The 16752-nt window shown below is 36.5% G+C and overlaps 1 protein-coding gene across 1 annotated transcript in view; it reads right to left on the reverse strand.

The window, feature by feature from the left end:
• Positions 1-16752, reverse strand: part of LRBA (LPS-responsive vesicle trafficking, beach and anchor containing) — a 408793-nt gene that overhangs the window by 353707 nt on the left and 38334 nt on the right. The window contains exons 2-10 of the mRNA XM_010009006.1: positions 10929-11160; positions 10695-10795; positions 8417-8512; positions 4391-4512; positions 4161-4287; positions 2758-2877; positions 2323-2469; positions 1306-1503; positions 519-652 (exon numbers count right to left, since the gene is read on the reverse strand). Coding sequence (XP_010007308.1) covers positions 519-652; positions 1306-1503; positions 2323-2469; positions 2758-2877; positions 4161-4287; positions 4391-4512; positions 8417-8512; positions 10695-10795; positions 10929-11160 — 1277 coding nt within the window. The remainder of the gene's footprint in view (positions 1-518; positions 653-1305; positions 1504-2322; positions 2470-2757; positions 2878-4160; positions 4288-4390; positions 4513-8416; positions 8513-10694; positions 10796-10928; positions 11161-16752) is intronic.

A 16752-nucleotide genomic window follows, 5' to 3' on the forward strand; every position in this document is an offset into this window, starting at 1 on the left:
ACTGTTAGAATGTCCACCAGTTTATGTGCCAGGATGTTCAGAAGGTGGACTGAGTTGAAACAGAACTGAAACCAGAGAAAAAGCCTGCGAGTAACACTTAAAAACATTATCTTCCCAGACGTCTGAAAGAAGAAAAACAAAACAAACCAAAAATCCAAGGAAAAACGTGACATATCTGAAAAATTTATCCTTCCTGGATTTTCACTTGAAGCCTTCCCCAGTAGATTTTCTGCATGATAGGAATAAGCTCAAGAGAATGTTCTGTAATTCTGCTACACACAACATGTGAAGCAGAAATGCGTATATTTTCATTCTGTGTGAACATTCATAGAAAATTTGGTACAAATAAACAGCTCACTTTGAAGTTCTGTCTGTAACAAGACCACCTTTTTACTGTTAGACATAATTCATTGTTGCACAAGACAATTTAAACCACCTTGTCACTTAATAAAGCAAGAGGTAATTTCCTTTACTTAAAAAGAAACAAAGAACAGAACACAATAAGTATGTGCACTCACCAAACAGTTGTGTCAATGTGGTCTGATGAATACTGCCTATAGTCTAACTGTGCAAAGAGAGGGAAAAGTACCTGCACGCCTCCAATGGAGTGCAGGGCACTTTGGATAGAGTGTGTTAAGACTGCTTTCACATCCTGACAAAGAAGAATAAAGAAAAATTGAAATCTCCTTCAGAAGCTCTTAAAAAGTTAGTTAGAAATAGCTTGAAATTTCTTCAATATAAAAATTGTGTTATTACCAAATAAAAGACATAAGTACAAACTGACTGTCACAGCCACACTAAACACCCAGTCTGGCTGACCTACTGCTTTAGATACAGTCTACAGTGTAGATCCTCAGATGAATATACAGAAGGTTGCTGATAAACTCTAAAACAAGCCTTTAGTAATAGAGAGACTAAAATAGAACATAAACATTTCCTGACAAAAATTAAACACTCAAAGCACAGGGAAGAAAAGGCTATCATAGCAACAGGCCAGAGGATGGCAGATAAAAATTTCTGTAAGGAAGTGAACACATAAATTAGGAACAAGGATTTTTTTTTTTTTTTTTTAAACTAACACAGTCTTTGTAATACTGACAATTTTTAGGTTGCAACATTGATAGAATAAACTTCTTTCTTAGTGATTCCACATTAATTCAAGAAACAGGGGAGTAGCACCAGGCACAACCAAATAAACCCAAACTATCATTAGTTAACTATCTTATCCAAATCCCTACAAAAGTTGATTTTTAGGTTTTCAAAGATAAATAATTGTTATCCTCCAAATCTACAAAAATTAAATACCTGCAGCATGAGGGCATGTGGTGAATGAACAAAAATAGAAGGGTTATCCTTAGGGGATGACTCTAGACACAGCTGTGCATCTGTAGCCCTTGGATTGTACATAAAAGCAATAGCACTGGATAGTTTGCCATCATAGAGTAACAATTTGTGATGTTCATCAAGGAAGAGATCACTTTCTGCCTTGAATTTGAATGTTCCCTGGATTGGGGAGGAGGGTTAAGGAAGGAAAAAAGAAAACAATTAGATTACAGGCATTGAGAATGAACTTCAGAACACAACTATTGCCAAAAATTACTAAAACATTGTTTCTTCAACCTAGACATATTCCAGAAAGAAGGGGTCTCATAAGAACTGTGACTCAGTCAATTTTACAGAGAATTTTACTGCAGAATTTTTTTTTGACCCCTGAAGAGTGACATTGCCCAAACGGTGGGTAATGTAAAGGAAACACATTAGCTAAGGAAACAGAATGACAGTCAGCAATGTTCACTCAGAAGGAACTAATAATTGAGGAGCAGATAGATTAAGAACCATCTTTTTTTTAGTGTATGTTTGTACAGCTGCTCAGGAATAACAGTCTTCAGTTAGTGCCCCCCAGGCTATGGCAAAACAAATAATAAATCACTACAACAAAACTAATCCTTGGCACTAACCTCACACATTAAAAAAAAACTGACTAGCACAATCAACTAAAAAGCTACATTTCTAAAACAAACACTTGATCTATAGTTTTCAGCCTCAATGAAAAAAATTAATCTAGCCAGAGAAAACAGTGGTGTTCTCCTCCCTCTCCCAACTAGCAGAGAAATTCTGATGGTTAAACAGGAACATAAATTTATTTTTTATAAGAAATTAAATAATTGAATTAATGTCTAATGCAAGGGAAGACACAGGCTTATAGAAGAAACATGGAAAAGTTGACTAAAATTACAAAGAAAGAAGATTTTTAGAACATAGAGGTGTCACAACATTCTTAAAACACACCATAAGGAGTCTTATCAGTCAACTCTAAGATACCTTATACCCCAGGCCAAGCTGATAAATGGCAAAGATCTGAGCAGCATTGAGAGCCTCACTAAAAAGGTAAACAGATGTCATTTGCCCACAGAACACTCGATTGGCATCAGCTGTTTCTGAAGAACCCAGGAAACACTTGTCAAATGTCTGAAAACAAAACAGAACTCATTAAAAGGGTTTTATCTATGCTACATAAGCAAATTATACAAAGAATACACATATTATCAGTTATTATTATTTTTACATAAACAGGCATTTGAGAGTCTCAGCAGAAGCAACTTTTAACTCCTGAGATGTATAAAAGCAGAATCTGCTCCTCTACCAGAAATAATTTTATTTCAATTTTTTTTATTTTTATTAATAAAACGTCAAAGGGTATCTACTTAATCCAGCAAGATTATCAGATGTACATATTAGTATAGAGGGATTACTTACATCACTGGTGTTGACAAACCATGTTATTTCTCCATAAGATGCCAGTTCCCCATTCACATAACATCGAAGTTCACTATTCTTCCATCGGTTATAGATGTGCACTATAGTAACCATATACCACTAAATGATAAGAAAACAATGGATATCACTTTATGGACACTTAAAGTAGCTTAAGCATTAAAGTGAGGCATAGTAGAACAAATTCAACTCATTATTTTAATTAAATTAAGATAGAAAGACTAAAGTTGAAAAGATTTAAGTCACTGGTGAGTTTTCCTGCATCGTTATGTTTAAGGATAACATGCCATCTTTTTCCACAAAAAGCAGACACTGAAGCTTAAAAGATTTTTATGGCATAGAACTCCACAAATCTTCATGGCAATGCTGCAACAAATTTGACACTGAAACCACTGTGCAAATAAAATTTAAGTTGGGTTACTCAGCATGATGGACTACTGCAAATGTCACAATCCAAAGAGCAAGGATTGCTCCAGACTAAAGACTTTCAAAGGCTGCACATGTCAAATTATCAGAATTAAGAGAATCCATATTTACAGCAAAAGATTACAGATAAAAAATTCCTGAGGAGGTCTATTCTTCCATGAAATGTTTCTCCAGAAACATTAGCAGAATATTTAATTGAAAAAGGAGACATTTTCAATATAGCATAATATTAATTAATAGGCCAGCAAGCCTTAACATAAATAATAAAATGAGCTTTTATTTTCATTCTTACATTTACAAGAATACATAGAATAAAGCACCAAATCAAAGAGACTATTTTCTGGACAACCTGAATGAACATGAAGTAAAAGATTCTTTCAAGAATGAATCTGTTATTTTCCCACATGTAAGAAGATCAAACCTGTATTAATGGTCCTAGCTTGATTAGAAAAATGCAATCTGGGATAGTAATTATGATTTCTTAAAATAACACGGCATTTGTCCCCATCAAATATGTAATGACATAAATGGGAGCCTTAGCAAAAGCCATTAGGAAAAGAGAATGTCTGGAGGTGGGTGAAAACAAAGTATAAACGGAAACAAAAACACACAAGCCTTGTAACTTCCAAATATCACAGAATCATTTTGGTTGGAAAAGACCTTTACGATCACAAAGCCCAACCATTAACTGTTAATACGAACAGCGAGTTCTCAAAGAACTCACACAAGTCTCACAAATTCATCCAACTTCTGGTAAACTGTATTTTCTCGTTCTTTCTTATGCATTTCATATGAAACACTAAGAACAAAGAATATTCAGAACAAAAATTTGTTTTGCTTGTTCCAGTGTCCCTACTCTTACACAGAAAGATAAACCTAATCAATACCTACAACACTGCCTCTCTAGACTACATTTTTAATTCATGAAATGTGTTTGAAAGATTATTATTTTTACTCACCTTTTGTGGCTTGAAATCAAATTTTACACAATGCTGGAAACCTTTTCCTTTTGATTTTATGGATGTTACAATCAAGCAGCCTCCAACAAAGTGAGCAGAATAACCAAGTCCTTTGTTTGTTCGAAAACTAACAAAGAGAAACAAAATCAGCACATACACAGATGAAAGCAGAAATCACTGACCAATTAATACAAACTGAACATCAGAAATATGGGTTTACATAAACTCACCAATATAAATAAGGCTTATCCTTATCCACATTGATATTATTTACAGGATCCATTCTTAGCCAAGTGTGGAAAGTAAACCCATTTTGGTATGGCCACTTGGCTATAGGAGGTAAGGCAATAGCCTAAAGAAAGCAAAAAGATACTCATGTAGAAAGGTCAACATCACAATAGTAAAAGTATATACCTTAAAATATACACTGCAGAAGTATATTGATCTACAGATACACATTACAAATTCATACACTACAAATGTGTAAAGTTCCTTTACCCTAAACAATATCTGGCCTAACCTCTCTCATTTTTGTACTCCATTGTTAAAATATTTACTTGATCTAACTGTTTAAAAACTGGTCTTGATATCTCAAAGAAGATTATTAATAGTAAACTCTACTTTAAAAATTAAATGCTTTAGTGGAAACTTTACAACATAAAAATGCAAAATGCAAGTTGGTTTTGTTTTGTGGTAACCTGACAGAATAATCTATCTATAAACTTATTTTCACATAGAGTTGGTTTTCAGGTAAATCACCAATTATGAAAAAAAGCATGCCACAAAAAGAGAATCATATACATTTCACTTAGGAGTTCACTTTCTCTCTTGAAACTCATGTCTACATAGCCTTCCAGTTAGAATATTACAGACTTACAGACTTTCTTAAAAAGAAAGGTAATACAATCCAAAATCTTTGTATCAATACACTGTGCTTATGTTACCTCAAAAGCTCTGAAGTTATAAGCTGTGTGGCAGGTTCCTTTGTTTCAGTCGGATTTTATTGTGTGGGTTGTTTTTTTTTTGGTTGGGTTTATTTTAACATTATTATTAACTTTTCATTCTTGTGCTGCACAGACTTGCAATACACACTTCAACTATGACTGCCATAACCCCTGATCAAAGATGCTGTCCAGATGATCAATACCAATGAACAAAAAACATCAAAGAACTTGAGTGTCTCCAGACTCCTTATTATGCTCCCACGCTCCATTCAGCTATCCATGTCCAAACAAAATGCTATAAATCCTTCTCTATACCAGCTAACTAGTCAGTCTGCATGTCTTTGAGCCCAGCCTTTGGCAAGTGGTAGCACCTTCATTTGTTTTAGCTCACAATGGATCTTGGAGTAATTACATTAAACACTAAATTTCTAAGACTTCTCAATTTAAAAATATATGAGAATATTAACATTAAGGTTACTGAGGCACCCCAATATCACATATGGTTCAAGCATACAACACAATTATTAGAAGTTAAATACAAAAACAATAAAATAATAACCAAAAGGAACAAAAGCATGTCTATGGCCAAGTTCTGTTGCATGTGATAAACATACAGCTGCAGTAGTATTTTTCCAGTAGTCCATGTTTTACAATCTCAAGTTCTCATAAAAAATAAAATCATGAAGCCATCAAGTTGCTGAAGCTTAATCTCAAGTCACCAAGGCAGAAAGGTAATGGATTTAGGCAAAGAAAACTGGAGCAATCTGATAAATCTTACTCAAATCTTTCTCTGACTTAAGCATGAAATTTTCAACATCCTATTTCATCCTATGATTTTAGAAGCAAAATTGTTGATATACTTCTTATTCCTACAGAAGAATCTGCACAGCACTTCTTAATGCATTGGGTCTATGTGTAGGTGCATTGGTAGTGGGAGAGGGTCCACAGTAATGGCTCCTGTGAGAAGCTGCAAGAGGCTCCCCCAGCTCCAAAGCCAGACCCGCCTCTGGCTGAGGCCAAGACCATCAGCAACAGGGATATGGCCTCTGTGGTAACATATTTAGGCAGGGGAAAAAGAAACTGCTAAAAGACCTGCAACAGAGAGAGGAGTGGTATGTGAGAGAAACACCTATGCAGACATCAAAGTGAGTGAGGAACGAGGGGGAGGAGGTGCACTGGAATAGAGATTGCCCTGCAGCCCATGGCGAGATGGCAGCCTGAACCCCTGCAGCCCATACACTGCAGTAGAGCAGATGTGGACACACAGCTGTGGAGGACCTCATGCCAGGGGAGGTGATTGTGTGCAAAGAAGGTTACAACTCAGTGGGAAGCCCACACTGGAGCAGCCTGTTCCTGAAGAACTACACCTCGTGGGAAGGACACATGTTGGAGAAGTTCGTGGAATACTATCCCTGAAGGTTGGGCTACTATGCTGGAGCAGAGAAAGGTGTGAAAAGCAAGGAGCAGCAAAGACAACACGTGATGAACCGACCGCAACCCCCATTCCCCATCACCCTGTGGCACCTGGGGTAGGAGGTAGAGAAACAGGGAGTGAAGTTAAACCTGAGAAGCACAGAGGGTGAAGGGAAAGTATATTAAGATTCATTTTTATTTCTCATTACCCTACTCTGATTTGATTGGCAAGAAACTAATTTTCCCAAGCAGAGTCTGTTTTGCTTGTGACTGTAACTGGTGAGTGATCTACCTGTCCTATTGTCAACCATGAGACTTTCATTGTATTTTTTTCTCTCTCTTGCCCAGCTGGAGAGAGGGAGCAATAGAGCAGCTTGGTGGGTACCTTGCATCCAGCCAAGGCCAAGCCACCACAAAGCCACTCTCACACATACTGGATACTAACACAAGCACCATTCCCACAGAGATATGGGAGTGAAAAGCAGGCAGATCCTCCTTGCAAAACTATGTAACTGAAACAGTCTGAAAAAAATTGGCCAAAACAAAAACAAACAAAAAAAACCCCAAAAACAACCAAAAAACAACCCATGACAAACCAAAAGACTACTCATTTATAATAATGCTTTATGTAATTTTATTGGTTCTTCTAGAGTGATAATGCACATTTATTATAAGCATGACCACCTCTTTTCACTTGTGCCCTGTGACAGAACAAGGGGAAATAGATTCAAACTCAAGCACTGAAATTCCACCTCAACATGAGGAAGAATTTCTTCACTGTGAGGGTTACAGAGCACTGGAACAAGCTCCCCAGAGAGGCTGTGGAGTCTACTTCTCTAGGGACTTTCAAGACCTGTCTGGATGTCTTTCTGAGTGATCTGCCCTAGGGTTTTTTGGTCCTGCTCTGGCAGGGAGGTTGGACTCAATGATCTTCGGAGATCCCTTCCAACCCCTAATATTCTGTGATTCTGTGATTTATTTAGGCATAATGTAGGTGTCAGACAGAGAGGAAAATTTGGTTAAAACTCTTCACCTATGAGAATGACAGATGAAACAAAAAAACACCACAAATGAAAATAACCAATGGCCCTGACAAAACAACAAATGAACAAACAAGAGACTTAAAATATCTACATACTGCAGCACTTTTTCCTGGAAAGTTGAAGAAGGCATCAGGTCCATACTTCTGAGGCATTTGTTTTAACACAGACAATAGCTTCCCAGCATGAGGTGGCTGATAAAGAGAATTATTGCACTTGTAAATAAATAAAACAGACCCATAAGAAAGACAAGACTACACACACAAAAAATTAATTTTGCCACATTTTAAAGTTTTTCTCATAGTTGAGTAATACTCTGCTAAGACACTTAGCACTTTCAATAAACAATATTAACAAAGAGTCATGGATACCGTCACACAACACACAGTAGGGGTACTAAAATACTATTAATAACTTAACTAAGGATTTAAGACAAGGGGAAATAGATTCAAACTCAAGCACTGAAATTCCACCTCAACATGAGGAAGAATTTCTTCACTGTGAGGGTTACAGAGCACTGGAACAAGCTCCCCAGAGAGGCTGTGGAGTCTACTTCTCTAGGGACTTTCAAGACCTGTCTGGATGTCTTTCTGAGTGATCTGCCCTAGGGTTTTTTGGTCCTGCTCTGGCAGGGAGGTTGGACTCAATGATCTTCGGAGATCCCTTCCAACCCCTAATATTCTGTGATTCTGTGATTTATTTAGGCATAATGTAGGTGTCAGACAGAGAGGAAAATTTGGTTAAAACTCTTCACCTATGAGAATGACAGATGAAACAAAAAAACACCACAAATGAAAATAACCAATGGCCCTGACAAAACAACAAATGAACAAACAAGAGACTTAAAATATCTACATACTGCAGCACTTTTTCCTGGAAAGTTGAAGAAGGCATCAGGTCCATACTTCTGAGGCATTTGTTTTAACACAGACAATAGCTTCCCAGCATGAGGTGGCTGATAAAGAGAATTATTGCACTTGTAAATAAATAAAACAGACCCATAAGAAAGACAAGACTACACACACAAAAAATTAATTTTGCCACATTTTAAAGTTTTTCTCATAGTTGAGTAATACTCTGCTAAGACACTTAGCACTTTCAATAAACAATATTAACAAAGAGTCATGGATACCGTCACACAACACACAGTAGGGGTACTAAAATACTATTAATAACTTAACTAAGGATTTAAAGACCAGAGCCACTTTCATCCAGCATAAATGAAACTGACCCTGAATATTCCTCCTTTTATCTCCTAAATCCCATCAGTGCTACTATTTGTTTGAATTTTCTGTGAGCTAAAGAAAATTAACTGATCCAGCTGCAAACTAATTCAGGAAAAAAAATGCAAAACAATTTTCAGTTCCAGCAGTTTTGGACTGTGGCTACATGAAGCCATTGCCAGCACAAGGGAGATGGGAAAATCCTAGCAAAAGGGAGAGAGAGGATCAGCAGACAGGACTATTTTCATCAGGACTGCAGTCATATACTAAGTGTCTTTGGTTATATATAACCCTTCAAATAAGTCTGTGCAGAAGGGCAGTTTGGAACACCTAAACTGAGTGCTCAGTTAGTGTGAATACTTAACATGTCCCCACTACCACCCTAATTCTGCACTGATTTTGTTGTAACATTCAGCAACCATCAGCTCCAAATCAAGTACATGAGCCCAAAACAACAGAAGTACAGCAAATATTGCTCATAGCAACAGAACAATCTTGTGTGTCTTCTTTTATCACTCCATAATGTTCCCATGGATCTATCTGTAAACTATGATTTTACACTTCACGTCTTTCTCTTAGAGTGTCCTGTTTTCCCTCTTCTAAGCAGCCACCCTCTGAAAACTAAGCATTGCATGATCCCTAACACGCATACCGAAGTCCCAAAACTATAGTCAGGTAAACAGTGCTTCATGAATCCTGAATAAAAATTGAGGAGGAAACACTGAGAACTGCTTGGAAGTCTTCAGCACTACAGAGTTCAACTAGGTGATCTGTTTTGTAGCCAAATACTTTGTATCTTTACAGCACTGCTGATTTTATGATTTATGGAGTTGTGCAACTCCTCAGCAATGCAATTGTGGCATTTTTCTCCTCCTTTCCTCTATAATTAGTCTTTCATAAAGAAAGGAAATTAAATGCAAATAGCAGAGAGACAGGAAATGAAAAAGTTAATGTTACAGAGACAACTTTAATTCATCTATGGTTAAATATACTCTGTATGTTCAATTATTAAGTTTAAACCCTCTATTAAGTTTAGAGTGTTTTTATTTGCACAAGTTATGATCTCCAAAGTTATTTATTTCAAAGGGTCTTTTAAAATTTGCTTTTTATTTGTGCATAATGTCTTTTATATTAAATACCTTTTTAAAAATTATTTGAAGTCAATAGAGACACAGCTGTCCTTTCTCTACACTAGGAAGAGTATTTAGAGACAGCAGGAGCTCAATTAAAATTCAAAGCAGATGAAATTATTATTTAAATAATACCCATTTCCAGCAAAACAACAATTTTGTGTGGCCTCTACAACATACACATTTTTACTTCCGGGAAGGAAGTTCTCAACAACAAAAGACCACCTTCTTCTCCCTTTCCAGTTCACACAGGAACAGGAGAAAACACACAATATGATTTTTCATCTGGAGCTTATTTCCTTAATTTCCATTTCTGCCACAAATTCACACTTCCTTGTCTAGGTAATTTTTTTCAGGCTTCAGATAAAGAACAGCAAGAAAATAGGAGCATATTGAACTGCCTATGCAGACTTCTTAAATTATTCTCTTCCATCTTAAAAAAAATGTTAATCCTTTTTCCTTCCATTTCCTATAACTGGAATTATTTTTAAAAGGGCATAAAAGCACTTGCTTTGGGTCACCATATGATACCCAGGTGTTCAAAAAGATCAACTCAGTTCACAGATCCAGGAGGAAATTTAATTTCATCACTATTCTATTCTCTGTATTTTAATTACTTGCAAGTAAAAAGATTCATTCATATAATACCAGAAAACATCCTATATTTCTTGGTACATTTAAAATCTGTTTATTACAAAGGTTATCAAACAGCCTTTTAACCTATAAATACTAGGAAAAGTAGAAGCAACACTACAAAAATGGTTTCAGTTAAGTTTTCTTTTACCCATCTCCCTTTTTCTCCTTGAAGCTTGCTGAAGAATAACTTTAGCTCTCGAACTGTCAAGTTGTAGCTAGCCAACACACCCAGCATATCCACTAAGAGATCTGAAAGGAAAAAGAACAGCAATATAAATGCTTAATAAAAAGCAATGTCAAATTTCTACCACTTAATAAATGTTTCCATGAGACTTTACATAAAAGGAATACGGTTTCAGTCACACACTGAGTGAAACTGTACCTGCAATCATGTTGTCAGCTCTATCAATCCTCTTGAGCACTTGTTCAACAAGCCCCACTTCCGTGCATGCTTGCAGATTGCGTATACTTTTCTTCAAGATCGCTGTAAACATGCTCCACACCTCAGCTTGGCAGGTGATGTCACACTTGTCCAGCAAGTCTACCATGCAGGTGATGCCCTCTACTTCTTGGATGATAAAGTTCATTTCCAAGTCAAATTGTCCTCCAACAAGCTTTCAGACAAAAGATTAAAAAAAACCTTAAGACAATTGTATCAAGGTACCATTCCATGTTTAAAGTTATTCATTCTGCAAGAAGAAAAAGACATGAGCTAAAAAAGAAACATAAAGAGACCAACAGAATTATATCAAGCCTTACCCTTCCTCTGTTTCAAGTTCTGATGAGCACCTTCAACAAAGGTGCTCCTAGGGTGTCACCTACTATCAGATAATTGCTGCAGAAGAAAATCTGGGTAGTGCAAGATAGAGATGTCCTGAGCTGCCCCACACAGATGAAAAGTGAAGAGACCAATAAGTGCCTCCACACTACGAGAAGGGCATCAAGGTGCTGGAGGGTGTCCAAAGAAGGGCAATGAAGCTGGTGAAGGCTCTGGAGAATAAGACTTTCAAAGGAGTGGCTGAAGGAACTGGGGTTGTTTAGCCTGGAGAAAAGGAGGCTGAGGGGAGACCTTACCACTTTCTACAACTGCCTGAAAGGAGCCTGAAGTGAGGGTTGGTCTCTTTTCCCAAGTAACAATTGATAGGATGAGAGGAAATGGCCTCAAGTTGTGCCAAGGAGGTTTGGATTGGATATGAGGAAAAATTTCTTCACTGAAAGGGTTATCAAACAGTGGTAACAGGCTGCCCAGCAAGATGGCTGAATCACCATGCCTGGAGGAGTTTAAAAGATGTGCAGATGTGGTGCTTAAGGACATGGTTTAACACAGGACTCTGTAGAGTTAGGTTAATGGTTGGAGTCAATGATCTTACAGCTCTTTTCCAACCAAAACTGTTCTGTGATTTTAAGTGTCCTAAAATAGATGAAAAAGCCAAGTCAGCTAAGATACCATAAATGGCCTGGAGTGGCCCTAAAAGCTTTCCTTCTAGTGTGCTTAAAACTCCTCAAATAAGAGGGTAATTGTAGCTAAAAGGAGCTGATTCAAGTCAGAAATATTACCACTTATAACACGTACAAGTCATGACTGAGATATTGAATAAAGCTGGTTAAGTATTAACTGCCAGTTTCAATAGTAGCCACAAGTACTAAAAGGAAAAAAAGGCTTGCTATATTTGCATGAACGTGAAACAGAAGCACTGTTTAAAGCCTTTGACTATGGTTTGGCTAAGGCACTTAAATCTAGTAATATTTCAGGTCTCCTAGGTGCAGGCTTTGTTTGAACATACACTGAGTAACTAAACATACATGCACGTGCCAAAGACATGGAGGAGGGAAGGAAAGAACCTATTTAATTCTCATTTGTATACTCAGTAAGATTTCCAGCTGAAGGAAAGATTGTACTAAACTCCTCTACCCCAATTCCGTCCAGCCTCCACTTTTTAAACTTTTCTTGGACTTTAGAACTGTATTAAACTTGATGCTTACCATGCTTGCCAAAATATCCATTATATAACAGCACACAATAGGAATTCAGATAGCATTGAGTCAAATGACCAAAATGTATTCACACTAAAAAGTATTTCAGCTCCTTCTCATTTTTACAAGTCTGTCTAATAAACAACATTATTTTTGTCCTACATGGTGCTCCTCTCACATTCTTTGACCATTAACAGCTTCAGTACCATCACTTCCAAAGTCATACCATGGCAAAACTGCCCCAAAATGCATATACTAACTTGCTTAAATATGAGCTCCAACAGCTAGTCAGGATCTGAAGATAAACCTACGCAATGGAACAGAACATATGTTCTTCATTAACTACTGAAATTACAATACATTTTCCTCAAGTGTCTAAATCTTGTCACTTAGAAGCAGCAATATTTGGTCTTCTGAGTATAAAACAGTAATGCCAAACACCACAAGAAGCAGAGAAAGTAACTGCTTTTATGACAGAATAGACAATGTCTCATGATAATTTCTAAACACTTTTAATCCCTTTTTGGTGATGAAAAATAATTATGCAATTTACTATCAGATGCTTCCTTACTATCTAGGGAAACTTCATTAACTGAATGTGAAGACTTGAATTATATTCCCAAGTTTTTGTTTTCTCAACTCATGCTGTCCACTCAAATCTATCAGGTCATTATTATTCTCCACAGCTCAGTTTTCACCTTCCATAAGATGCAGCAGAGGCCTACCTCAAGAAAGCTCTGTAAGGTAGAATTCAAGGGAGAATGCTGAGCAGAATGGATTAACACAAATGCAAGGAAAAAAGTACACCCCTTAAAAAAACAAAAACATTTGAAAATGTAAAATACACTAAATGCATTGCTCTCTACAAAACTGAAGTACTGCTCAACAAGCCATTCTCTATCTCGCCATCAAGGTAAAAAACAAAATACTGCATTCTGTGTACAGACAGAATAGCTGAAGGTTAAATTCCAGCCACAAACACCTGCTAATTCTTAACAAGAAATTCAACTCTTTACACATTTAGTTTTAACTATAACTCAACCATCAATTATCACACCAAAACCATATACTGCAACTAGAGGTGACCTTACCTTCACCCTATAAGTCTACACCACGAATCTTTCATTTTTGGCTAGATACACTATTATCAGTAACCACCCATCCAGGAAGCTGTCAAATTAGGTTTCCAATCTCATCTGCAAACATAAGCATTTCAGCAAGTACATTCTGGAAATAATATGCTATGGTAGAAATAATTACCATTTTAGCATTTCCTTTAAGGAAAGTGAGGACAAAAAAAACTGACGAGAGAACGCAATATACCAAAGGCACAGTGCAGTTGATGTACTATATGTATGCATGCCCATTAGATACACATAAGCACACACACCCCCCACAGTATTTCATATTAACCCTTTCTAATGGTGATTTGAAACTGATCAACCTTCAAAACACAAATTTGTTTCCAATGACAGGGATCATAATCCAGGTCCGTGCATTGGCTAGTTATTATCTGAGCTGCAGTAATGGCTGTGCACAGCAAAATGTAATCTTCCCAAATGTCACAGTAAGTTATGAATATCTGAGCAGCTTAATGCACCTTACTAGCCATGAAGTGTGAGAATGTAATCTTATTACCTTTTTTATGGTTGCAGTTTTTTGAATAATGTAGCCTTTGAACTGATGTATAGTCTTTCCTTGCACTTTAGCATGATTTGGTCTCCCATGTCGCACAGTACATTTTTCAAAATTCTCCAATTCAATGTATTTTAAGTCCTATGCTGAGCTGCATAAACAATCTTTATAGCAACCTACAGGGTGGCATAACATTTTCTTTCTTCAACATGTAAGTATAAGCTTACATGAATGGTTTTTAAGTGAAGTATTCACAGTATTCAAATACATACTCACAAATTTTACATTTTGCCAGTTATATTTTCTTTATATTTACCTTATATTCAAAAAAATATATAAACTAAACCAATACCTCAAGCTTTTTGGTAAATTTTTCCACATTTAGCTGATTGAGAACAGGGGTAATATTTTACAGCAATTTTTAACTACACACTTACTGTGATTTTTTTTTCCCCTTAGAGAACCAAACTAGTAAGAAGTCAAGATAATAGCACCAATTTTAAGTATAAAATAGCACTACATCAACTCCAATCAGAAACAAAAAGCAAATTTAAACAAAAAAGCCCTCTCTGCAATGAAGCTTTCAGCTAACATAAAACGGCAGAAATATTCAAAGACATAAAAAAGATGGTGCACTCTTTGGGTGATCAAATATCAAACTACAGTATGCAGCTCCACTTTCCTGAAAGACCATGATCTAGATAATGAATCTAAAGTTCTTTCTCCTAGTGGCAGACACAAAATATTTCAAAAACTTGTAAGAAAATGTGAAGAAAAGTATTTCAATGAACTATACCAGGAAAAAAAAAAAAAAAAAAAAATCAGGTCCAAGATCACACTCAGTATTTAACCTGGAAAAAACATATTGGCTATACTTGGGAGAGCTCAGAGGGTTGAATCACCACAGTTTTACCTCAAACTTCAAAAAAATACTTAATGTATACAGAGCTCTCTCATCCTGCTGGTTACTACATATCCTAAACATCACAACAAATGTACTTGCTTTGTTTCCTAAGGCCAGGATGAAAGACCTATTAACCAAGCAAACTGTGACCTCCCTTTTCCTCAAGATGCTGATTTTATAATCTCGGAACAAATCTCTTTGTTTCCTTAGCAGTCCAAAACAACACGTATGGACAATACTTATCCAGTGGAAAATGCCTATCCCATGATGAAAAAAAAATGCAAATAGGCCAGTTCTATCTCCAAGGCAATATCAAAAGTTTCTGCTTGATTAGAATCCAGCTGGTAATTCCCAGAATCTTCTGTTTATAAGCATAAGGTACTTCAACAAGATAAACATCAAGAAAAATGTGCTGAAGATAAACCAGCTGCAATTTCAACACTTAGAAGTTTTGACATACACCCTACATTTTACCTCTGTTTACAACACAACTATGTTATCCAAAATGGTGCTGTTCTTACTGCAATTTTACATCATGTCCATCAACCCAAGGTTAAAAACAACATTAAAAATATTTTTCATCCCTTGATGATGGAATCTGAATGTAGCTTCTGGAAGATACAAAAAAATATTAATTCATTTTGGCTGTTATGCTTCCAAGTAAAAATAAATATAATATTCTTTGCCTACATCTAGTCTTATCTTCCACCACAGTAGTAACCAACATCCTGAACCCCAACCTGTTTCATGTATTCACAAACTAAAAACAAGTAGATTGATCATAAAAAATAAATGCCAAAGATCTGTGAAGTTTAAAAACTAAATTCTCTTTAGGGCAAAGATCTCATAGGATCATCAGTGATTCCAAGCCAGTCAAATCCCCTGAGGACACACAGCAAAACAGTACAAGTCAACACCCTGGTACTCATACCAGCTGGGATAAAAAGATGGTTTTGCTTTGGAAAGGCCTCTACAGACCAAAAGAGGAAAAAGGCAGGAAAAAATAATAACTCATACAAACTAATTTGCAGCAATCCACTTTCTGCCCCTCACCCCCCACTTTTCCATGCAGTCTTTTCTATCACTAATGCAACACTTGGAGGTGAGAAAATATTAAGATAGGAGTCCTAGGAAGAGATTTGATATTAAAGCCTGTTGATAGTTTAGATAAATATATCAAACAGTGACATGAGCATGAATGTCAACTCAGTGACATAATGACAAACAAGGCTCAGGCCCAGAGCCTTGACTCCTATAGGGAGTCATGAAAGGGACACACAAAAAGCCTGGATTTCAACCTTTTTTTCTTCAATATCTCATCATTGTATCAACGACAATGCAACCAGAAAAACTAGACAAAGTACAAAGAACTGTCAGGCGACCCCCCTCATGAAAGGCAAGGTAATAACCTTCCAACAACATGCTGACAGTTTCTACCTCAGTAGTAGATGAAAGTTTAAAGTAACATGAGACCATGAACATGCAAGTGACCAGTTAACTCCTTCACAGAAGGAAACATTCTACTTCAGCCTATTCTGTAAGCATCCTCTTTAACCTTGCTCCAACTGTAATCCTTCTTTCATGTGAAAAAAAAAAAATTCAGAAAACCAGAACCCACAAAAAAAACCCCAAAAACAAAGAGCGGAAGAGCAAACAGGTACTTCTTCAGCAGAAACCCACAAACTTTTCCTGC

Source organism: Chaetura pelagica, unplaced genomic scaffold, assembly GCF_000747805.2.
Source record: "Chaetura pelagica isolate M959 unplaced genomic scaffold, ChaPel_1.0 scaffold221, whole genome shotgun sequence".
Lineage (NCBI taxonomy): Eukaryota > Metazoa > Chordata > Aves > Apodiformes > Apodidae > Chaetura > Chaetura pelagica.